This window comes from Nanorana parkeri, unplaced genomic scaffold (genome assembly GCF_000935625.1).
Source record: "Nanorana parkeri isolate BGI_ZX_2015 unplaced genomic scaffold, ASM93562v1 scaffold296, whole genome shotgun sequence".
In the NCBI taxonomy this organism is placed as follows: Eukaryota; Metazoa; Chordata; class Amphibia; order Anura; family Dicroglossidae; genus Nanorana; species Nanorana parkeri.
In genome coordinates, this window is record NW_017306564.1 from 884419 (window position 1) to 910780 (window position 26362).

The window sequence follows — 26362 nt, forward strand, 5'->3', positions numbered from 1 at the left end:
CCCCCCCCCCCCCCCCCATATGTATGTAGGGCAGCCATATTTGCTAAATACATATGCAGGTTCCACTTCCTACTGCAGAGTGTCACAATGGTAGTGCTGCACAGTATTTGTCTTTATCCTTCGATGCAAGTTTAGAAATCACAACTAAAAACAATGCATGCTCTATGTATCGGAGATTGGCCTTCAGCTGTTGTTGTTCATTGCTGTAGGATCTAGAAAGCCACCAGTGGAAGAATCTCAAAGTCTACATATGTAATGCAATAGTGTAAATATAGTACAACAAGCAGGAATTGTGAGATACATTAAAATTTATTATGCTGTTAGTGATATTAAAGTGATAATAAAAACCTTTTGACTTTAATCTCAAAAGGTTTTTAAGCTATTTCAAATGCTGATTAAATCACTCGCAATGGATGCTGCTTCTTGATGTTTAAAAGTTTTAGTTTCCTGCAGAGTCAACTGGTCCCCGGAGCATTGGCCCTGATATCCTGTTTTAGATGGTCTCATTTCCCTTGCAGAGTTCTATGGAGCCACCCTTGTATGTGCTTCTTAGCTGTGTGTGTGTCTCCACAAACAGTCACAGCAAGGCAAGCCATGCCCCCCCCCCCCCAAATAAGCTGGAGACAGATGCTGGATACTGCTCTGTTCCCTGTGATCTTGTACTGGACAGGAAGTTCATGGAAACTGATCTGAGAGAGTTGGAGCTGTTTGGAAACATGAAAATTGTAAGTGTTTGGGTGAAAATGTAAAGAAATACATTGCTGGGCAATTTGTACTACTTTGATCTGGATTCATTTTGGAAAAAAGTTTAAGAGTGTCTAAATACTTAAACATTGCAGTGACGACGTAAAATATTTGCTCAGTAAAAAATACTTTGTATATGTTTAAAATGTATACTTAATTATGCTCGGTTCAGGTTTCTCTGACATTGGATATTGCAGAACTGTAAAACCACTCACTTAATAGAGAAAAAAAAATTCCACTGATGGAAGTGTCAATAGTTCAATGTCTTATAAAATAGTGTTCTCTATTTTACAGGATGTGCACACATGTAAACGATGAATTAAAATGCATCCTTCTGGCACAAGCTGAAACACAAGAAAATTTTTTCCATCCTGGAAATTGGGAGCATTTGGCTTTCACATACAAAGAGCTGTCGGAAAGTAAGAATAAGGTCCACAGCAAAATACTGATGTGGGTCTCTGGACAACGGTATGTTATTGCTAATTACTGTTAGTGTATGTGTGTGAAGAGAGAGAGAGGGAGAGAGAGAGAATTGTATGATATTTCTTGTGACGACAGAAGAAATGACACTTTGCTACAATGTAAAGTAGTTAATGTACAGCTTGTATGTCAGTGTACATTTGCTGTCCCCTCAAAATAACTCAACACATAGCCATTAATGTCTAAACCGCTGGCAACAAAAGTGAGTGCACCCCTAAGTGAAAATGTCCAAATTGGGCCCAAAGTGTCAATATTTTGTGTGGCCACCATTGTTTTCGGCACTACCTTAACCCTCTTGGGCATGGAGTTCACCAGAGCTTCACAGGTTGCCACTTGAGTCCTCTTCCAGTCTTCCATGACGACATCACAGAGCTGGTGGATGTTAGAGACCTTGAGCTCCTCCACTTTCCATTTGAGGATGCCCCACAGATGCTCAATACGGTTTAGGTCTGGAGACATGCTTGGCCAGTCCACCTTTACCCTCAGCTTCTTTAGCAAGGCAGTGGTCGTCTTGGAGGTGTGTTTGGGGTTGTTATCATGTTGGAATACTGCCCTGCGGCCCAGTCTGCGAAGGGAGGGGATCATGCTCTGCTTCAGTATGTCACAGTACATTTTTGGCATGGTTCGCTCAATGAATTGTAGCTCCCCAGTGTCGGCAGCACTCATGCAGCCCCAGACCATGACACTCCCACCACTATGCTTGACTGTAGGCAAGACACACTTGACTTTGTACTCCTCACCTGGTTGCCGCCACACACGCTTGACACCATCTGAACCAAATAAGTTTATCTTGGACTCATCAGATCACAGGACATGGTTCCAGTAATCCATGTCCTTAGTCAGCTTGTCTTCAGCAAACTGTTTGGGGGCTTTCTTGTGCATCATCTTTAGAAGGGGCTTCCTTCCGGGACGACAGTCCTGCAGACCAATTTGATGCAGTGTGCGGCGTATGGTCTGAGCACTGACAGGCTGACCCCCCCACCCCTTCAACCTCTGCAGCAATGCTGGCAGCACTGATACGTCTATTTCCCAAAGACAACCTCTGGATATGACGCTATACAATTTCAATTTTCTGTTTTCCTGACACCTACATGGCAGCATACAATTGGATATAGCGATCACACAACCAGGGAGCGTAATTCTGAGAGCTTTATTTGTACCACTAGTAAACACATTCAGAACCAAACTTCACCTTGGACAGGACTCCTGGATAGACCCTGTAATGGGACAGGAATGTATACCAGGTTACTGCCTTCCAGAATAACTCTGGAGGTACACCACTAAATTCTATACGTAAGGATGACATCCTTCGGAAGATAGAACCCAGAGATTAATCTGTTGTTCCATCTGCTTGATCAGGCACAATACATGTGACCTAGTGCATGCAGAGTGCTACTTTCTAAAACCACCAGAAAGATAAACAGATTGACCTGAAAGAAAATGTAACCTCCATGCTCTTCCCCAGCATAGCAGCCACATTGTGGGCATTAGCTGAAACAAAAACTTGATTCTGGCATACTGGCAACATTGATGTCCTATTTAAATGGAAGGATCTTCCAACCTTTGGAAGAAGCTGGGAGAGAGATTTAGGACTACCTTGTCTGTGAAATGGTAGCAATAAGGTGGTTTCCAGCCTAATCTTGACTATCCAAACATGCCTCTTCCGATAACTCCTTGGTGAGGAGATTGCTATAAGAAAAACTATTCTACATGTTACTGACCATACTGAGTAAGTGTGAGCTAGATAAAGTTGAGGAAGGAAGAACATGTACAGCACGTTTTGTAAATTCTAAGGGAAAGAAGAGACTTTTCTGAAGAGTGAATCCTTGCGCAAGTCCTTAAGAGCTGGCTTATTAATTAATGAGCTACCCATTGTGTCTTGGAGGATGAATATAGAGGGTACCGACACCCAAGTACATATTGCTTGCCTGAAGAAAGTCTAATATGTCTGTCATGGCAAGGTGAAGAGAGACCGACTTCGCAAGCTTAATAGATTTTATGTAATTATTCCACACTGTAGAATATATGTAATGTTTAGTATTATTCAACAAACACTCATTGACTGAAGATGAGTAATACAGGCAAGGCAGACTTTACTTCCAACGTTCAAGCCGATTTGAGGTGGTTTTGGATGTGTTTGGATGTAGCACCTGCTGTAGGAGGTCTGAATAATAAGGATGACTAGAAGATTCCAGGGTCAGAGTCTACACGAGCGGGAACCCTGGACAGATGGGCCACAAGCAAATGATTGCCATCACCCTACCTGGATAATTGTGGGTGCCATTTAAGAACCTGTATCCATTTGGACAGAAGGAAACCTATATGCATTAAAATATCCATTACTCTTTCCTTAGAACGTTCTCTTGACAAGAAGTGTCTGCACTCTGTGCTCTTAGGGATTACCATCAGGATGAGATTTGGATAACCCACTTGCTGCTGATCCACAGGAAACTGCTGGATAAGAAAACATTAATTGGCATCCAGGGCTTCATGGCTTATAGTGTCAGCCAGGAAATTCTGGGGAGTTCAGCGCCGAATCCTTGATTTTAGAGGTGCTTCCATCAGCAGTGAGCAGTTTCTACATCTATGAGCAGACACTAAATCTTTGGAAAAAACATCATCCAGTTGTTCATCGAACTAATACGGAGATTCCTTGGATCTGAAAGGCTCTCTGAACTCCTAGATGCTGAAGACATTTTCCCCCTGATGGATTGTCACTGACCTTGGACCAAAAGCCTGTTGAAGTGATTCACACATAGGAATCCTTTAGTAAAGGAAAACTATGAGGTGAATGCTTTTCACTCACCTCATAGTTCTCGCCGACCTGTGACAATGAGACTGTCACCGGTCGGCTCAGTAGATCGGGAGGTGAGCGAACACATACCGGCGTTCGCTCACCTCTCAAAACCTGTCACGTCTCTCTGCCGTGACAAGGGAGGGGCTGGATTCCCCCCTCCCAGCTCCGATCCGCCAGCGCTGACTGGCGGAGGGGGCGGGTACAGCTGGCTCTGCCCCTAGATAGTCAGAGCCAGCTGGGCGGATCCCGGCACAATTGTCGAGATCCGCTTCGGCTGCGCATTATACCGTGAGCAGCAGTTCGCGGTATACTGCGGCCTAGGGTGACGGGAGGACGCTAGTTTGTGTCCTGCCGTTACCCCAAGGAGAACTATGGGGAAAAGCCTTAACCCCATAGTTCTCCTTTTAACATGATCACTGGATAGGGACATATATAACAGTTGAGATGGACTTGCCGGCTTTAGCCACAACCAAAATCTCCTATTTGGAATCATCCTGAACCAATGGCACAGGAAATGTTTTCACTGTTGTTTGAAGAACCCTGTTGGAAGACTCTTAGGGGGTGATTTACTAACCTAAACACACGCACGCACCAGGTGCGTGTGATTTTCACACAGCAAAACGTATTTATCAACCAAAAAGTCTCTAAAAGCATATTTCCACTAATGCCATGTATGGAAAAATCATGCACATAATGCATATATAATGCTGCTTCACAGTTTAGACAAAAATGGTTAGCTCATGCATTTACATTCCTGCATTCATCAACGCAAGCAACACAACATAGAGCTAATTTACACAACATCACCTTGCAATTCATGCAAGGCTTTGCACAGCACACCTGCTGGGTGTGTACACACTACAAAGGTGTTTAGATTCCACCCATAGATCATGCTGGGAGGGAACACACTACAGAGGTGTAGACATGTTCGTGGTGTGTTTTTATAAGGTTAGTAAATCAACCCCTTAGCCTCCAAAAAGTCTAGTGTCACCATTTGAATTGATTCTGTCAACTGACACCAAGGAGTTGTCCTGTCAACTTGGGACTCCAAGGGGTAGGATAGAGGCATACTCTGCCTCAGCAAAACACTAGATCACTTAGCTTTCCCCCTTGGCGATCGCTTTTGATTTGATCAGAGCCTAACTTAAGATGGTTCCATGGACTGCCAGAGTATGAGCATGCTGAACTATCAGCAGGCTGTCGCTTCAATAGTTGGAATACTTGTTCACTCAAGAAGGCTGTGACTGGATGTAATATTTGGAAAATGACCTAGGATTGTGGCAAGGCCAAAGGGCAGGTAAACAAACCAAAAGTGGAACTTTAGAATGGTAAGCAAGACATTTTATGAAGTACAGGTGCACAGGAATGTGAATACACATCTTCCAGGCACAGCACCCTATGGCTTAAGTGATTTGAATACAGTGATTCCATATTCAATATTTGGATCCTGATCCATCTGTTTAAAGTATTCAAACCAAGACTAGTCTCCAGTCTCCTGGTTGTCCTACTGGGAAGATTTAGAGGATAAAAAGCTTGATATCTTTGGACTGGAAAAGATTACGAGACACCATTTTGGATATGTGTACATATAACCTAGGGCTTCGCTTGCACCAAGGAACATTGATGGTGATGAATGGACTGAAAGATGAGGAGAAAAACCTGCCAATGTCAGTCTTGAACTCTCTTAACAGGACCCATGAGCATATATTCTGAACAGTATATGTTCAAACTTTTGTAAGTTCCCACAACCTGAGACCTACTGGGCAAGTTGATCAGAGGTGTTGGAAATGCAACGGCCTATACTAATGTACTGATGTCTTTTGAGCTGTAGATGGCGCTGCAGTGGAATGCTGGTCACTGTGTGGATGCTTATCTGTGATGCACACGAAGTTCCTTTTCTTCACAATGTTATATCCATTCATGTAACGTTCTAAGCAAGTAAAAAACTTAATTCAGCATTCCTCAAGATCTCAGTGTTTCATCTGGACACATAACCAATAAGAGGAACCCTCAAAATTACTTTTGTTTTTCTTGGGAGGGAGTAATCTTGGTTTGTTTAAATGAAAGGAGGATTGTGAATTCTTCCGCCCCCTGTGACATTAGATATTGGTGCATGTGTGGTGAAATCTGTACCAACTCAAGGTAACTGCAGTCCCGGATGAGCAATGCAGCATATCCATAGCAGCCGCACTATGAAGTCACTGCTGATGTCAATGCATTCAGAAACTACCATGCCCTGAGACCTTATTGCCAGCCAAACAGTCCGCTTCTGTGTTCTTAGGCCAAGTATGGACTGCCCCGGCAAGTAAGTGCCTTTACTGGCCTATGGGTGCACCAGGGCAAAACTCTGTAGCCGACTGCCATATGTCTATAGGGGAACTTGTGGATGTAGCTGCCTGACTGGGCTAGTAATTGACAGTTCATAAAGTATATAACCACTGTTTAACCACTTCCGGGCCGCAATAAGTCTATAGAAGTGGTTAAAACAAGGATCGTCTTTTAACAGCAGACGATTTGCTGTTAATGTATCTCTCGCTGTTCTCTCCTCATATCACTGGACCCGGAAGGTGATGTGTATTACATCACTTCCGGTGTTACTTTTTACAGTCTCCGGCTCTTAGAGCCAGGAGATGAAGCTGGGGAAGCAGATCTCTGCTTCCTCAACTTCTTTGGGGTCCCTAGGTGACATTAGGGGTTTGAATGAAAGAACCCTGATATCTCTATAAAGAGGACCTGTCTCTATAAAGAGGACCTGTCACACCCTATCTGCTATTACATAGAGGCTTGTTTAGCCCCCCCCCTATGTGATGGCAATAGGGTTACTGTAAAAAAAAAAAAAAGTGTTTAAAAATTAAAGTAACATAAAAAAAAGCGAAAACATTTTTTTAAGTCCCCCGCCCCCCACGTGCACGCACATACACACGCAAACGTGCGCGTATGTGCGAAAACAACAATTGCGCTACACATGTTACATATCGCTGCGAACGTCCGATTGAGAGCAATAATTCTAGGGCCATCAATCACTGTTGGCACTAAACTGATGAGCGGTAAAAGCGTTTAAAATGTTCCCTATGGAAAATTTGGGGTAGTGACTTTTTTTTTGCGGCTTCACAGGCGAACGCAACTTTAAGGCTTGGCATGTTTGGTGTCTATTTACCCGGCGTGACCCCGTCTTTCATATTTTACCAAAATATTGAGTATTTCTGTGCACTAAATTTTAATTGTTTTTTCCCCCCTAAAAATACTGGTTTGATAAACATTTGCGCAAAAACAATGCAACCTAAAATATTGCAACTAGCATTTTTTTATTCTACAGAGTCTCTGCTTTCCGAACCTATATCTTTGGGGGTTTGAAGCTGTTTTCTAGCCAAAAATGTATATTTTATCATGTGCGCAAATAGTAAGAAAATGCCCCAGACAGCAAGTGGTTAAGGCATCAGACAGTCCATAAAGTACATCGCCTCTGTTTAAAGGAGAACTATGAGGTGAGTGTTGTTTACTCGTCCTCATAGTTCGCTCACTTCTCGATCCTGTCACGGCTTTCTGCCGTGACGGAGGGATTGGATTCCCCCCTCCCCGCTCCGATCCTCCCATCACTGACTGGCGGAACGGACGGGGGAGGGGGCGGGTTCAGCTGGCTCTACCTCCTAGATGGGCAGAGCCAGCTGTCACTCACACAGCTGGGCGGATCCAGACATAATTGTGGGGATCCGCTCCAGCTGCCGCGTCTCAGTATACCGCGAGCTGTAGCTACAGCTGCGGTATACTGAGCTTAGGGTGACGGGAGGACGCTAGTTTGTGTCCTCCCGTTACCCTAAGGAGAACTTGGGGGTAAGCCCTATCCCCATAGTTCTCCTTTAAGGCTACAGACCGCCATCTTTCTGCTTCTTTATTCATTGCTGCCCCTGCAGGAAAAACCTGGCACAGCATCCTGCCAGGTGATCGCAGGCCAAGCACTGCTTAAAGGTTGTACAATCCTTGTAATGCAATCTGCTAGCTGCATTCTAATAGCAGGATCTTGCATGTGTAGCAGCTGTATCACAGCTTGAAGAGGACCATTTATCCCAAATTGAGCAGCTTACTCTATCTTTGGGGAGCAGTACTGGTGATGAGAGTTATAATCCAAAAGTTCATGCATTGCAGTCATGGCAAAGGGCTGGAGAGATTTACAATCCATTAACCCCTGCATATGCACTTGGAGGAACTGTGCTGTCAATAGGGCTGAAAAGATTTACAATTCATTATGCCCATATATTTGCATGCTCTTTTTTTTATTTTATCTTCATACCTACCTGACCCTCACCCTTATCGAATGTAGCTGGTCTCTTGGGGAAGGAGGTTAGGTAATTGAACACATGATCCAACCTTTGCTATCACAGATAAACTGAAGAGAATGATATGATTTAAACAGCACCTGTCAGAACCTGCTAGACACTAACAACCATGCTGAAAACCTAGAAGCCACATACTCATGTGCTCAGGGTTATAGCACAACAGGCTCTTGTCCCTAACACAACACAACAGAGCCTCACCTAGTATTATGAATGTAAAAGCTGTCAGCTTCAAGTCTGAAGCTGACAGCTTTTTCTCCATTCAGAGCGGCTTGTAACAGGTTACACAGCAGGAAAAGCCTCCCAGGTGTGTAACCTGTCATGGACGGAGTGCTGCCTGTTAATTACAGGCAGCGCTGCATCCAGCTTTTGACAGGTAGTTGGGTTACACAGCAGCGGACTTCCCCACTGCTTATGTAACCTAACTCTGTCAGGCAAGAGCTGTCACTGCCTCTACTCAGTGTTAGAGGCGTGAGCTCTGTGGATGGCTTCGACCAATGGCAAAGCGTCATTGTAACAAGCTGTCCAATCAATAAAAATAACAGTGAGGACATCGACCTTGATGCCTCAGCAGTGACGAGCAAGTGAGGGACAGGGAGGCTCCTCCCTGTCTCCTCCCTTCCTCCTCCCCACACAGCTTGGTTACTGAGCTGGGGGCGAGACATCGGCGGAGCTTCGGCGGGCTGGGGGATGCCTCAACCAGCAAAGAAGGCACGACCCATCACTGCTGTATACATTGGACCATGAAAAAGATTACTGAATAACAGGCAGAATAGGCCTGCAATGAAGCAACAATTCCATAAGTTACATTTTAAACATTAACAACACTGGGGAACCACAGGTGACAGCAAAATACTCACATGAAAGGCATCCAAGAGTTAAGGCACAAGATTGAAGCTGACAGAGTTGGCAAACACATTTCTGTAAGATCCAGTTAAAGGTTAAGTAGAAAGCACCTGCAGGGTTAAAGCACCACAAGCAAGCTAATGGATGTTTCAGGTAAATACCTGCAAGATTCAGCTAAGGCATTAGCAGCACCACAGAATCACATATGTAAGGTTTTAAGCACACATAAAAAACTGAAGGGATCTACAGACATTCAGAAAGATTTAGCCAGAGCAAAGCAGCACTGCAAAGTCATAAGAAATAGTAGCACATGTATATCTTAAACAAATTCATTGAAAGAAAATGGAGTGGATCCTACTTGTCATTCTATCCATGCATGTGATCATTCCAGTACAACCATAGTTTCTGATGATGCAGCTGAGTCACGGTCCTTCTCTGGAGTCACAAGACCAGGAGGCTAAGCAAGTGTCCGAACATGAAGAGACCCCTAGAGACCATTTCCTGCACCCCAACTCCAAGGCTATGGGGGAGGCTTCACTTATAAGATTGCATTTAGCCACCTGAACAAAGAACTTCGCAACAGGAGAGGCTGAACCTGTGGGGCAGGCCAAAAGAAACAAACAAGATGAGGGAAAAAACTCAAACATATTCTTTAGTATAACCGGCTTGAGCAGTGAGAACAGAAAAAAGAATAGTGGCCTTGGGAGGTGGGCTTTAATTTATAGTAGAACTGGTCCTGTGATTGGGCTGGGGGCGGAGCCATACCAATTGTATGCCGCCATGTAGGTGTCGGAAAAATAAATAAATAATAAATATATATATTCTTTCTCCCTCTCTCTTTGTTCTTATTTAATTTTGGTATGCAGTACATTGGTTTAGTCTGTGATTTTGTTACTTAATTTTAATAATAGGAAATCCGAAGTCACCTTGGAATATAATCCTCCACGGAAGGGAAGCTTATCATCTGACAGCAACAGAACTTTTTGTATGGTTGGACATCAGGCATCCTCTCCAGAAGATACCATTTGTATAGTGGGACAGATGAGTTTGGGAAATTTGCTGCTATTTAATGGTTAGTGTCCTGCTAAACATAATGACCCAAGATTGTGCTGTTGGTAATTGTGCTTTTCACAATAAACGCCTAACCGGGAAGGTGTTTTTTTAATTTTTTTTATTCTTAGGTCCAAGTCTTGGTGCAGAAGAAGCATTTGATCTTTATTGTCATGGTCCAGATTTTACATCATTAATGACTTGCAAATATGGCAACAGTACTATTGATCATTGCAAGTACATTTCTAGAGAAATCCTTCAGAATGAACAAATTTGTGACTTTTTAATGAAAAATAAAGGAAGTGACATGAGCGTCTTAGCGGTAAGATTACGTCTATTATGATTTCACTTGTATTTGTAGACTTTGTATATTTGTAGACTCTGCTTTTGCAAACGCAATAGATTCATACCAGTCGATATTATATTTAGCTGAATTTAAATAAATGACATATGATGAAAAATGTATTGTTTTAGAAGATTTGACATATCAAATACACCGATCAGCCATAACATCATGACTATAAATTTTCAAACATATTAATAATATTCAATATGACCATATTCAATTATAGTCCTTTGTAAATCCGTATAAAGTGTTTTTGTGCAAAATCCACAGTGTTACAATGATCCTCTGAAATAAAGTGCTCCCGGCTCCTGGTGTGTTAAGATAACTGAGAACACACTCAACAGAGATACATGACCATATATCTCAATGGTCAATAAAACATAATTGCGGTGAGTTTCTTTCATGGATTAAATAATTACTCTTCTGATTAAACAAATCCTCCTTTTCGTATTACACGGCAGGTGCCGCTCACTCAGCGAGGGGAGAAATCCAACATAGAAGAGGAATAAATGTGCCAAATGGTGAAGTACGTAAAAAAATGGAATTTATTGCAACAATAAAACACACTTACAAGATATCCAGAATTAAAGCGCCTTGCAGCAATCAATCGATTCCACCTAAGCAAGCTGGAACCAGAAATCCACCTGCTAGTCACCTATGGTATAACCTCAGTGCGTGTCCTATCCTTTCAAACGTGTTTCGTCCCTTGGCTTTTTCCAGGAAAGGTGAACCGGTTTGCTTAGGTGGAATCGATTGATGATTGCTGCAAGGCGCTTTCATTCTAGCTATCTTGTAAGTGTGTTTTTATTGTTGCAATAAATTCAAATTTTTTTTTACGTACTTTACCATTTGGCGCATTTATTCCTCTTCTATATTGGATTTCTCCCCTGGCTGAGGTGAGCGGCACCTGCCGTGTAATACAAAAAGGAGGATTTGTTTAATCAGAAGAGTGATTATTCCATCCATGAAAGACACTCACAACAATTACGTTTATTGACCATTGAGATATATGGTCGTAGATCTCTGGTGAGTGTTCTCAGTTATCTTAACACATCGGGTGTCAGGAGCACTTTATTTCAGAGTATCATTGTCACACTGTGGATTTTGCACAAAAGCACTTTAAACGGATTTACTAAGGACTATTATTGAATAATGTCATATTAAATATTATTAATATGTTTGAAAATTTAGGTTTATGAAAATGTACACATTGTTTGGAAGTTTATGCAAGTTTTATGAGCAGTAGAGCAGTGCACACGAGTTATCAATTTATTTTATAGCACGGCAGTGGACACTGTTTAGTGTATTCAGTGGATTTACTTTAGGAAAATATTTAGCGCAGCACATTTCTATATACACATAACATCATGACTACAGGTGCACCAAAATGGAATTTTCACACAGAAAATCAAAAAATTGTCAGGCCGAAACAGGAACTTTTTTTTCTCTCCTTTTTTTAATGTTATTCTTTATTTTATTTAAATGTTTATTTTTATTTTTTTTTACTTTACTGTTGGGGGCTTTAGGGAAATAATCAAGAGTTTAAACAGACCCTTGATATTTCCCTTTTGAAATAGAGAATCTCTTTTTCTGCAGCCCCTGTTATAATTGAACAGAGAGCTGAGCGGGGTGGTGCGGGAGGAGTCCTCAACCTCCTGTGAGACCACTGACGGCGCTCTCCTCCCTGCCCAGCTCGGCCTCCCTGAAAGAGTTTGTCTCCTTGGTGGGCACTGCTTTGTGTCAGAGGACACAGAGCAGCGTCCAGCGGACCAAAAAATGGTACTTTAGGCACTTTTGGTGTCACCCCCTCTGAAAAGTCGGGCACTTGGGGAGGGCCCTGCAGCATACCTTATCCCGTCAGATCAATGTTCCGACCTCTCTTTGCTGGCGTCCATCACCAAGATGGCTGCCGGCAGTGAAGTGCATGTGGCGTCATTACGTATACACACACACAGGGTGACAGCCAGGCCTGGTGACACCGTTGGCACTACGTTTGCATTTATTCTAAAGTGGATGGGTGGGGTGACAGCGTTGGTTTTAATTTTTTTTTTCCAATTTTTAAATACTTTTTTTTTTTGTTTCACTTAACTTTATTGTTATCACACAGGGGATAACAAGCCCCTATGTGATAGCATTTGGAGGTGACAGGCTCTCTTTATGTAGACCCCCTATTAGACTTGAATACAGAAGATCTAGCACAGCATTTGCCTGTTGCAGGGCTAAATGTAGAAAAAAAACAATCTGCCCGGTGTCCGGAACTATATGTCCCGGCCCGTCAGGCGATAGGAGTCACGCATGCCTGAGTGTACCCCTTGTTTGCTAAAGGAAATCTATCATGAGAGGTATTGGGGCTGCCATTGCTGTTTGCTTTCTGCAGATGCTATTTCCTTGGCTGTGTCTGGCTTCAATCTCTTATGAGCCATTGGCCTAGCGCAAGCATGCTATAAACAAGTGTCAGAAAATATTGAAGCCAATGCATCAGTATGACAGCCAGGTGACCTAGCATATGAGTGGTGGGTTTCCTTACTAGTTTCCCTTTCAAGATGACATATGACTGGAGCAGCTTCAAATGCTAAAGAGTGGTATTTGAAAGGGGGGATGGGATTACATATGAATTTGTAAGTGACTTTGGTAGCTTGTGTATGAAGCAAACATTAAAAAGCATTTTTAAATAATGGTTTCTCCAAAAAAATATTGCTCATATTGTATTTTTCTGATTTTTAGGACAGTCTAGCAATTGTATATGATATGCACAATCCATTTCAGTACACAATTTACGAACCGGTAATCAGAATTAAAGGAAGTATGAAGCTTGCATCGTCTCAAAGACCGTTTAGTGCAAAGGAAGTGTCTAGTAAAACTCTGGATTCCCAGGCACTGAAAATGTTGCAACCATGCCTTGAGAAAAACATACACAGTATACTGCATGAGATTGGAGGAATTGGAGCCATGGTGTATTTGTTTGCACGGGTACATTTTACTGATCATTTTTATAATGGCTATATTTTTCTAATGAGGTTAAAATGCTTTGTGTGATGACATTGTGCATATAAAACTGTAAAATGAAAGATGAATGTTTTTTGTGAGAGTGAGATGCAGCTATCGCTGGATCATGTGGCTATGAACAGGAAGTGGCTGGCAAAGGCCTATAGGAGATCAGCAGCAGTGAGTGACAAAAAGTGAAAACTACAGTTGTTTGATACACACAGTTCTTTGGCAAACTAATATTCAGTTAGTGTTTTTATATCTACTTTATATTATCAGTATATACACAAAGACAGATTGATGCACTGTGCAAATGACTGGTGCATTTGAAAAACAGTACATAAGAATACAAGCATCAATAGAGCAATTTAAAACTTGTTATAAAATTTGCACTTATTTGTACATTATTGGGTATGTAGAGACAAGTCTGTGAGTATGGTTATCTGCTTTAAGAGCTAATTAGACTCTCAGCCCATTTGACCATGTACTGGGCAGTGGATATGCACATCGGGACACAAATACAGGTAAAATATCAGTTTACGTTGTGTATCTCTGAGATGCCTAATTTTATTGTTTATTAAATAAGTGTTTATTCATAATACTGTATTTTGACATTTACATTTTTTTAGACTGTGGAGATCAGCAGCTGTGAAAAGACTCAATCAATGGGGTTAGAGATAATATTGTCATTAACCAAATACAACCAGCAGAGAATTCAAGAGAGCAAAAACTGTGATCTTTATTCAGTGATTCACCAAGTCTTAGTACGTCCTAAATGTATTGTTGGATTCCATACATTAAAGGTAGGTGCTAATGGTAATCTTCTTTTATGGGTGCAAAGTTGTTATACTGTGAAAATATTGCTGTACATGAAAATCCTTTTATCAAAGGCAAGTCTTAACATTTTTCAAAATGCTGCAAGGAAGATTTAGGGAATGTATTAAAATATTTTGTTTAGCTTCCACATGAAAAATAGAGCACCTATTAACCACCAGCTTATTGCTCCTTCTTTTTATAATGTCTGCAACCTCCTCAGGGCAAAAAAAGACCAGAGAGCCAGCACTCACAGCAGTGATTATTAACACAAACTGTAGGACATGAAATCAGTAACCTAGTTTCTAGCTTGCTTGTTTTAGCCAGTACCAGGCCATAAGGCCCAACTTCAGGCTGGGCACCTCCCTCCTGCATCACATGACAGCACTAAGGGAGAAGGTGAGTTTTTTACAGTCAAAGCTGCTTTATTTTCCCAACAAGGCCTGGGCAATTTAACTTCCATTTTTTCATTTAAATCCTATAAATACATTCTTGGCTCATCAAAACAAAAGGGTTAACGTTTTTAAGTTCATTTTCTTTAGAAAAGAGTAGAAAAGCATGTCCTCTGCCAGCATGCTGAGAGAATGACTCTTGCTCTCTGTGTGGAAGCAGTGGTCTCTCTGCAGAGGACTGACCTTCCCCCATGCTGATTCAGATAAATATATATTCAATCAGCAAAGCTCACATCCCATGCTGATTGAAGAGCTCTATCTGGCTCACGGGGTATGCACCTGGAATGTGTTTAGCTCATTTAAACTTGTAGTTTAGTGCCGCTTTAAGCTGATTTTGGGCTTTAATCATAACTGAGTAAGCAACTTGATTGACCCACACTCAGAATTTAGAATTTCCTGTATACTATTTTTTTATTGAATTTTTAGCAAAGTAATGTTACTTTTAGTACTGAAGAATATCTCAGGCACAAGATTCATAAAAGGTCAATGTGGTGTATACTAGGGCTGCAGCTAACGATTATTTTCATAATCGATTAGTTAGCCGATTATTAAGTTCGATTAATCGGATAAAAAATGGCTCCAGTGATGGACTACTAGTTTGTATTGAGATTGTAGTCCATCACAGGAGCACGCTTGGAGCGGTGGAAGTAAAAAAAAGTGTGGTGTGTTATCTAGTACATTATACAGCGGCGCAATGCAGAATAACACCAGCTTTAGAGGAATACAGCAAATCGCAGCAATAGTACATTATAATGTACTATTGCTGGGATTTGTATTCCTCTGTAGCTGCTGGTAGTCTGCATTGCACTGTATACAATTTTTTATTGCTGGGATCTGATGTATTCCTCTATAGCTGGTGTTATTGGAGAGGACGGGTATGATGGTGGAATGGAGTGCAGGGATGGAGAGGATGGGTATGATGGTGGAATGGGTTGCAGAGGACGGGTATGGTGGTGGAATGGGTTGCAGAGGATGGGTATGATGGTGGAATGGCGTGCAGGGATGGAGAGGATGGGTATGATGGTGGAATGGAGTGCAGTGATGGAGAGGGCCGGTATGATGGTGGAATGGAGTGCAGGGATGGGGAGGACGGATATGATGGAGGAATGGGGTGCAGAGGACGGGTATGATGGTGGAATGGGGTGCAGAGGACGGGTATGATGGTAGAATGGGGTGCAGGGATGGAGAGGATGGGTATGATGATGGTGGGATGGGGTGCAGATGATGGGTATGATGGTGGAATGGGGTGCAGGGATGGAGAGGTTGGGTATGATGGTGGAATTGGGTGCAGACAATTGGTATGATGGTGGATTGGGGTGCACGGGGCACTTACTGTCGGAACATTCCCTCCATGTCTTCTGCTGACCGGTTCAGCCTGGATGCCAGCTCTTCCCCAGCCATAGTCTCCGTCCCCCCGACTGACACCTGTCGCACTCACATCCCCGGCACCCGTCATGTGATCGCACTGGCCTGGCTAGATGTAAGGAGCGCCGGGATTGGAGGCTGAACCGCGGTGTGCGCGTTCGGTGGGTGTCGCGTGCACGGCTTATGTGACTTGTGTGTGGAGCTGCGAGCAGGCAATGTAATAGATAGCCGACTAATCGACGATCGAAAACGTTTGCAACGTTTTCAATCGTCGATTTTAATCAACTAAATCGAATCGTTGTTGCAGCTCTAGTGTATACCATAGCACAGGGCTCAAAATTTCAGGCCCTGAGCTACTAGCCAGGCCTTAAGAGTTGCTCGCCACCAGTTGCCCCACCTAACCCCTGCCCCTCCAACAGCTCAGCAGTGTGATGCAGAGTGCAGAGGTCAATGGTGTAATGCACAGTGCAGAGGTCAGTAATGTGATGCACAGTGCAGAGGTCAGTAATGTGATGCAGAGGTCAGTAATGTGACGCGTAGATGAGGTGGGCGGAGGAAGCTGCAGGTGGCCGGAGTCAAGGAAAGACAGCCCAACTGATTCTTCTCCTGCTCGGCCGCTCTGTAGCTGCAACCGCTGCGGAAGAGAAGAATCAGTTTGGCTGTCTTCCCTTCACCCCTGCCAGAGAAGAGAGAGCGATCGCCACAGAAGCAGCGGTAGTTTCACCCCCCGCCGATTAATTTCCACTTGCCACCTTGCAATTTTCACTCAACAACTGCGAGGGGAGCGAGTGGAAATTTTGAGCCCTGCCATAGCATACAGTTAGAAGTAGTTGCAAAGAGTTAAAGAAATATTAAACATAACAAATACAGTAATTGTTTTTTAAATCTTTGTGCAATTTGTGGCATTATTAGCTTCATGGTATGCATTGTTCCAGGCACTTGAAACATCGTCTCAAGGATGCTTTGGGCACCAGGTTTATGGAGGTTCTCATGAGCAAGAAGGGAGTGTGATGAAGTTAAATATGTAGAGATACTTTGCTAGGTTTAGCGTAAGGGATCCATGGAGACCAGTTTTTAGGAACCCTTTATGCATATCTAGGGTAATGGATAGGGGTGCACCCGTACTCGACCAAATGCCCCCGATACCTATTCTGATACAGGAAGTCGGCGGGGAGTCATAACAAGCCAGCTCCCTGGTCACCCTGGAGCTGGCTTCCCAACCTATCAGGAAGCCGGGTGGGGGGTAATGACTTGCCCCCTGGCTAATTCTAGGCTAATCGGGAAGCTGGGCGGCGAGTCATTACATGCCACCCGGCTTCCTTAATGGGGCTTCTTATATCGGTATTGGTGGGTACCGAAAAAAAATATTAGTACTTGATACCAAAAAAACGTTATCGGTGCATCCCTGGTAATAGATTTTTAATGTTTCATTTATCATGATACCATTAAATCTATTTTTGATTTCTAGAAAGTTTTTAGAGTTATTTCCACAAGTTTACAGTTGTTTGGCAGTGGTAAATGTTGACAATTAGTTTCGTCTTTTTGCAGTTTCAAGTATTAGGTGTTGGCCTGTTCGGCAGTGATTTGAATGGGTCTTTTTGTTTGTTATAATTTTGTAATGAATTGATTAAATTATAGGCTCTGATCCATAGCTGCTGTTGTTTAGTACAGGACTAGAAATGCTGCATCATGCTTTCTTGTCAACATTGTCTGAAACAGTATGGCAAGTAATCTGGGACATATTTAGCTATCCAGGAGGGGAAGGTAGCACCTAAAAAAAAGTTCATAAAAGTTTTCTATGTTTATTATATTGATGGAGCACTTGGCAGTGGAGTACCAGGTCTCATTGCATTCCTTTTTGTCAGTTGCTTTCCCCAGTTCCTTCTCCCCAAGGTAACATGTAGTTGGTTTAAGTGACAGATTTGGAGGCGCAAGTAAGTAATTTGTAGGTCATAAATTTGGTGGTAACAACATTAGTGAAGGGATTTCTACATTATCGCAGTCAGTACCAGGGCTGCAGCTAACTATTATTTTCATAATCTATTAGTTAGCTGACTATTAACTTTGATCGGATTAAAAAAAATACAAAATTACCGTTCTTTATTTAAAATAAAATACACAAATGCAGCGTTACAGACCTAGTTAATACGGGTTGCACATTTTCTGAAATCGCACTGCACTGGAACGCAGGGCATTGCAGTACTGCGCGTTCCAGTGCGGGTGATCACACTGAGAACAGGAGGTGCATTTGGGATCCATTGAAATTAATGGCACCGCAACGCACCTCCTACAGCAAAAATTGCCAGGCCGAAACTGAAAAGTACTCTTCCCTCCATAATATGTATGTGTATGTATGTATGTATATATATATATATATATTATGAGAGATAATATTTTTAGAGATGCCCTACTGAGAGGGCTACACCCATCAGTATCGGTGGGGATTATTCTTATGTATTTAAAAATACAGCTATTTGTCAGATTTCGCAAATACTCCCAATCATCGATTAAACTAGTGGCCCACACCTAAACCTAAAAAAAAGAAAAAAAACCCTAATGCTTTGTGTTCCCGATTTAAATTACCCTATCATAGATTAATTCCTTTTATTAACAAGGAAGTTATTTCCTTGTGACCTTCACCACGATTTTAACAATATATATATTGAAAATGTTATTAAAATTCCTTGTGACAAAAGTGTCTTTGTTAGCAAGTTGCATTTAAATTATGGGTCTTTATTAAAACTATAATATACCTTAGTGGCATTCATTCCCCAAATTAACACGTGAACCTTATCGTAGATCGTCTTATTATAGTGCCAGAATAATTAATTCCTTGTGACTGATCCATTAACCCTATATAATACACACAAATTATTTTTCAATGTTCATAATAAAAAAAAAAGTGCCTTCGTTTTACCTATTTCACATATACGATCCCTCTCCCCATTAAGCTAGTATCAAACCTTAGTAACTTTTAATATATAGTGTTTCCAAAATGAATTAATTCAGGGTCCTTTCATGAACTTTCTCATTACGGAATCGACGTACATCATTCCTTGTGACAGTGCCCCAGATACCTAGTGAGATAAACCGTGTGACTAAATCTATTTCTAGAGAAATTTCCTTGTGCTGTGACCCCGATTCCTCAAAAGATGATCAATTGAACAATAAAAGAAAGAAAAAAAAATTGCTGTTAAAGCTTTCTTATGTCTATAACCCAGCTACCTCGTGTAATAAACAATATGACAGGATGTATTGTATGACATTAATTGACAAGGGACCCCAACCTACTGACTGGTATCGAAACGTGTTCGAGTATCCATAGAAATATCCTAGTTTAGGTGGGTTACAATCCATGATTTTATAACCGAAGGTGGTTCATCTTACCCACTTTGATCCCTGTATTACCCCAAATGCTTAAGGTATTGTCTGGTGACACCAAGGAATTAATCACACAACACAGGACAAAAGAAAAAAAGGACGAGAGACAGAAAGAAAAGAGAGGGAAAAGGGGCCTTCCCTAAACACTTATCCCATTCCACATTGTAGTTATTTAAAACCTAGTCAAACCACAGCCGACACTGCCGTATAGCGAATCCATGGTAACCAGGTTAATTCAAAACTCTTTTCAGAGTCCATTAGGATGCTCTGCATCTTCTCATGTACCATTATCCATGATAGTTTTGCTTTAACCTGTTGACAAGGTTTCGTTGGTAGCCTCCAGGATTTTGCTATAGTCATTTTAGCTGCCAGAAAGAAAAAGGATATCAATTTATCTTGGGCTCTCGAGGTTCCTGGTATGGGGCAATTCAATAAAGCATATTGAGCCTCCTTTGGAACATGGACTCGAACAACTCTATATATAAGAGCAACGAGTCTGTTCCAAAAGGATCGCACCTTAGGACACTGCCACCATGTATGATAAATAGTACCTGGAACTGAGCAACCTCGGAAGCAGTCGGGAGATGTCCCTGGAAATATCCTAGCCATCCTGGAGGGGACCATATACCATCTAGATATTACTTTGTAATTCGCTTCAGCTAAGGAAGTGTTGAGCAGCCCCGAGAGACCTATCGGGTGATGGATTGCCATATCTATCTCCCACTCTGACATAAAAGGTGGTTTAGTCTTCGTATCTACCAGAAGAAGATATATTATTGAGATACCCCCCCCTGTCCACCATTCCCTAGGCACCACCTCTCATATGCAGTGCTAAATGGTTTATCCAGTGAAGGTAACCTCAACGATCCCAGAAAGTGGAGTATTTGTCGAAGAGGGAATAGTTCAGACACCGGCATGGTGAGAGTCTCCTGACAGTATTTCAAAGTTATGGGTTTCCGTGCCTGGAAGAACTGTGGTATACGATATAGCCCCTTGTCCTGCCACCAACAGAATGCTTTGGATTGTCTGCCTGGGGGGAAATTCGGGTTATTAAACATAGGTGCTAAAGGGGTATAAGATGATACCATACCCTCTTTCTGTCTGACCACATCCCATAGGGCCAAAGATTGAGATAATGTTGGAGCCAAAATGGGTGTTCTCTGTCTCGGGCTTAGCCACTTAAGTGTCTCAATGGGTGCACTCGACGCAGAGTGCCTCCATTGAGACGCAATCCGGCAAGTAGCCTTGACCATATACCGAAGACAGTTGTGCTATCCGCGCTGCCCTATGGATAGAAATTGGGCACGCCCAATCCACCCCATCTTTTAGATCGGTATAGGACCTTTTGAGCTAGCCTGGAGCGCCTATTATCCCAAATATATTTTACTACTGAAGATTGAAATTTTGCAACATCAGACTTGGATATTGCAATAGGTAATGTTCTAAAGTAGTACAGTATCTTAGGGAGGAGAGTCATCTTAATTGCATGTATGCGGCCAAACCAAGATAGTTTAAAGAATTTCCATCTAGACATATCCTCTAAAAGTTGGCGATATAGTGGGATGTAATTGGTTTTATATAACTGAGGGAAAGTAGAGGTTAACTTAATCCCCAAATATTGTATATAGTCAGTGGACCAAATAAAACTAAAATGGTTAGACAGCCTAAGCCTCAGTTCCTGGGGGAGATTTATATTAAGAGCTACCGATTTCGATGTATTGACCCGCAGTCCAGAGACTCTCGAGAATTGGTCCAATTGTTTCAAAGCATTTGGGAGTGTGATCAAAGGAGCTGTAATAAATAATAATCATCGGCAAACAGCGCACATTTGTGTTACTGGGCGCCACACCTCACCCCTTTTAATATCTACGTTTTCGCAAATGGCGATGGTCAACGGCTCAATCACCAGAGCGAAAAGTAGTGGGGAGAGCGGGCATCCCTGTCTAGTGCCCTGGAGAATGGGGATAGAATCTGATAAATGTCCCTGCATCTTTATTTGTGCCAAAGGGTTATTATACAATGCCTGAAGCACTCTCAAGAAGGATGGGCCGAAGCCCCACTTCTCTAAGAGAGAAACAAATAATGCCATAACATTGAATCGAACCCTTTCTGGAGGTCGATGGACATAAACATCCCAGACTGAGGGGCAGTCCCGTCCCAGCCTGAGTGTAGTATAGTCATAATATCAATCGCCCTCCGTATCTGACCAGCACCCTGGCGACCCCCCATAAAGCCGACTTGATCCCTATGTATGTAAGGGATCGGGAAGGAATTAAGCCTATTAGCTAATATTTTAGTCAATAGCTTTAGTTCGTTGTTGATTAGGGAAATTGGGCGATAGTTTGAGACTTCCCCTGGGTCTTTATTTGGTTTAGGAATAACGGTGATAAAAGCCCTGTTAAGATCCGCATCTAAGGCTCCCCCCTTTTGTAATTCATTAAAGAATGTCTCCAGATGTGGTGCCAGTACCTCTGAGAATTTCTGTTAGTATAGGGCCGTCAGCCCATCTGGGCCCGGAGCAGATGTAAGCTTCGCCTGTTTAATTGCTCTTTTAATTTCAAGCACCGTAATATTTAAGATCTAAGGATATATGCGGTATTACTATATCGTCCTGAAATGCCTTAACTGTGTCCAAGGAGACTGGAGTTTGGTCCTGATAGAGCTTAGTGTAGAATGATTGAAATTCATTCAACACATTTTTTGGGTTGAGCGAATACCCGCCCGACGCACAACGTATTTTGAATACATTCGAGACCTAGGAGCCAGTTTACGGGCCAGAAGAGTGCCAACTTTATCTCTATGGGCGTATAATTTATTGTCTGACCAGCGAATGCTTTTTTCTGCTCTGGTGGTCAATATTAAATTTAATTCTAGCCGAGTTTTAGCTATGGAGGTCAAGAGTTCTGGTAATGGGTTGTTTTTGTGAGCTTGAGTCAGCTGTTGAAGTTCCCGGTCTAGCTCGCTCTTCTTCTTTTTTTATATCTAGTAGCCAATTCAATAAACCGGCCCCGAATTGTAGCCTTGTGAGCTGCCCACAACATAATAGGTGACATATCAGTGGCTACATTCAGGTTAAAATAAGCTTGCAAATGTCAGCAGATCTCCTCGTATGCTTCCGGGTCACTTAAGAGGGACTCATTCAATCGCCAATAGCATGGTCTATTAACGTCTTCTATCTTTGACAAACCCATCACCAGTATTGAATGATCCGACCAGGCCGTCTCTCTAATAGTTGAAGACAGCACTAACGGTACTAGTGAAATCCCCACAAAAAAGTGATCTATCCTTGAATAACTAGAATGCACCTGTGAGAAATATGTATAATCTTTGGCTGAGGGATTCAACTCCCTCCAAATATCTACCAAAGAATACAAGTTCAATAACTTCGCCAGGGGCCTACTAGTCTTCAAAGGATGTTTAATTCTGCCCGAGCCCCTTTTGTCTAGAATACTATCCAAAGCAAGATTAGAGTCCCCCGCATATACAGTGGGGCAAAAAAGTATTTAGTCAGCCACCAATTGTGCAAGTTCTCCCACTTAAAAAGATGAGAGACGCCCCCTCGACATGCGGCGTCAAATTTTTCCACATACGAGCAAAGAAGGGCACCTGGGCCGAGTTCGGGGCATAGGAAATCAAAGTGACTAGTTTATCCTCTAAGTAACCCTATACCATAATGTAACGCCCCTCCGGATCATTTTCCTCTTTATAGGAGAGTTTAGACCTCGAACGTTATGAGAGGCGAATAGAATTGTTTTTATTGGAGGTCACCATAAACTCTTGTTTGGTTATAGCGTTTGATGTAACAGCACGGAACACATTCCCTATCCCCTTGATAACCTGACCTTTTCAGATCCACGGTAGATTGATACATTATATGGAGCTGGCCCCCAGGACATAGATAAGAACCTCTACTACTGATAAAAACCAATAAGGAAGCCCCGACATAGTAGAAAAAAAAAGAAAATGGAAAAGCTGACCCTCAGATAGGTGAGGCGGCCTACAAAAAAAATTAACAACACTAAAGACCGGGGAGTACATCCCAGGTCTGGTTCTATAAACAGTGTATCGACTAACGTCAATACTAGGCCTGACGACCCCAGAAATCTCGATCATCTCAGAGGTTCAGGTCAGGCCCAGACGCACAGCTACCCAGCACGGTCGGCTACCCCCCCCCCCCCAACATTATATGGAGCTGGCCCCCAGGACATAGATAAGAACCTCTACTACTGATAAAAACCAATAAGGAAGCCCCGACATAGTAGAAAAAAAAAGAAAATGGAAAAGCTGACCCTCAGATAGGTGAGGCGGCCTACAAAAAAAATTAACAACACTAAAGACCGGGGAGTACATCCCAGGTCTGGTTCTATAAACAGTGTATCGACTAACGTCAATACTAGGCCTGACGACCCACCCCCCTCCATTTATCGCGTTATACCACTGTTTATTGAGAATAATATACATATCTATACCTAACATACTATAACTTGCATCCACCATAGCATAAAAATCCCCCCTCAAGGAGGATTCGCCACATATAATAGGCCCGTCTAGCCCCCTCGGCCTAAGAGAGCAGAAGGAGGCAAAGCTCCTCTGCCAGTCCTATGCCAAGGGGGCAAGAGCGGGCCGGGCAACCTGCCCCCCGGGAGGCTGTTAGGGCCAGGGGGCCCAACTTTAGGAACATCCGATAACAATCCTAGCTGGTAAAACAGAGTTTCTCCTTCAGGATGTAGAGAAATTATATGATTGGTTCCTGAAAGAGAATAATAGGTGAAAAGGGAATGCCCATCTATATTTAATTACTTTAGCGGTTAACACCTGGAGCAAGGGCTTCAAGTTGCGCCTTTTTTGAATTGTAGTTGAAAAATGTCTGTAAAGATCTGGACAGAGTGGCCTAATATTGTAAGTCCCGACTGTTCCCTGGCGCATTGCATGACTTGCTCCTTGATATTGAAGAAGTGGGGCTTTACCAATACATCCCTAGGGTGGCCATCTGATCTCATAGCAGTAAGGGCCCTGTGTATCGGACCAAACTCGAGTTTCTGCTCCTCGACTTCAGGCAAAAGTTCCTTTTTATAAATGTTACCACAGCTCCTTTAAGATCTGTAACTGATTCGGGAAGCCCCCTTATGCGAAAGTTCTGACGCCGTGATCTATTTTCCATATCATCTACTTTAGAGAGCGCTTCATCTAGTTGCTGTTGGATATCTAGGCTACGCCTTGTATTTTGATTAGCACGGTCCACTGTCTTATGCAGTTTTAATTCTAGAGATTCTATGCGAGTGCCCAGCTCTCTAATATCTGTACATATATCAGACATATATCAGACGTAAACTGTCCATTTATTGGACACGTCACAAAGACACAACAGCTCTTGTGTCTTTGTGACGTTTGTGTCCAATAAATGGACATTTTGGATTATTTTGCTGAGTGCTGGTGATTTCACTTTCCACACTGTATGTGTATAGGCCAATGCCTTGGCTGGCGCTCGTGCAGAACAAGTTTCTTGAGCAAACCTCTAAGTTGTAACGAAACCGGGAGTCAGGCAGATCACCGGCCCAAGTGTAGAAGTGTCGACAGATCACCGGCCCAAGTGGCTCAGTCGGCTAACGAAGGGAACGGGGTAGGAGTCTGGTGAGGTCACAGACATCGGCGTCACCGAACTTCTCCCCCTTTCCCTTCGTTAGCCGACGGAGCCACTTGGGGAAAGGGGGAGGGGTCCGGTGACGTCTATGTCCGTGACGTCACCGGATCTCCGACGGGACTCCGTTAGATCCGGAAGTCGGCGGAGAGGTGAGTTTTCATTTTTGATCAAAAGAATTTTAATCGATCAAAAATTTTAACGATTAATCGAGAAATGAATCGTTAATTTCCGCAGCCCTTTATATATATGTGTGTGTGTGTGTGTGTGTGTATAATGGAAAATTGTGTACTTATCTGTAATTTTCCTTTCCTGACACCAATACATGACAGCATACCAATGGGTTTAGTTGCCCAATCACTGCGCCAATTATACTATAAATTAAAACACGCCTCCCAAGGCCACCATTCTCTTAACAAGTGAAAGCCATCGGTGGGTCCCGCATGCTGCCATGTATTGGCATCAGGAAAGAAAAAGTACTGATGGGTAAGTATACAGTTTTTCTGACACCAACATGGCAGCATACGAATGGGACATAGCAAGCAAAAACAAGGGAGGGCAAAGTTGAGATTTTATCTATTTACACAATTGTTAAACACATTCAGAACCAAACTTCACCATGGGCAATACTCCTGGATAGACCCTGTAATGGGACAGGAGCATATACCAGATTACTGCCTTCAAGTATAACTCTGGAGATACACCACTACATCTGTCCATAAGGATGAAATCCTTCAGTAGATTGAACCCAGAGATTGATCTGTGGCTCCATCTGCTTGACCAGCCATAATGCATGTGAACTAGTGAATGCAGAGAGCCCCTTTCTGATACCGCCGGAAAGATAAACAGATCAACCTAAAAGAACGTGACCCCAATGTACTTTCTCAGCACAGCAGCCACATTGAAGGCATGAGCTAAAACAAAACTTTATTCTTGAATATTGGCAACATTGATGTTCTATGTAGATTAAAGGATCTTCCATCCTTTGGATTATGCGGGGAGAGAGATGTAGGATTTCACAGTCTGTGAAATGGTAGCAATAAGGTGGTTTGCAGCCTAAGCTCGAATATCCAAGACCCTCCTCCCTGAGGGGATTGCTGTAAGAAAAACTATTTTACATGTTACTGTCCATCT

The 26362-nt window shown here is 42.6% G+C and overlaps 1 protein-coding gene across 1 annotated transcript in view; it reads left to right on the forward strand.

Moving 5' to 3' along the window:
- Positions 1 to 26362, forward strand: part of LYST (lysosomal trafficking regulator) — a 214811-nt gene that overhangs the window by 63524 nt on the left and 124925 nt on the right. Inside the window, exons 12-16 of the mRNA XM_018557714.1 lie at positions 1039 to 1212; positions 10110 to 10270; positions 10380 to 10570; positions 13319 to 13564; positions 14209 to 14382. Coding sequence (XP_018413216.1) covers positions 1039 to 1212; positions 10110 to 10270; positions 10380 to 10570; positions 13319 to 13564; positions 14209 to 14382 — 946 coding nt within the window. The remainder of the gene's footprint in view (positions 1 to 1038; positions 1213 to 10109; positions 10271 to 10379; positions 10571 to 13318; positions 13565 to 14208; positions 14383 to 26362) is intronic.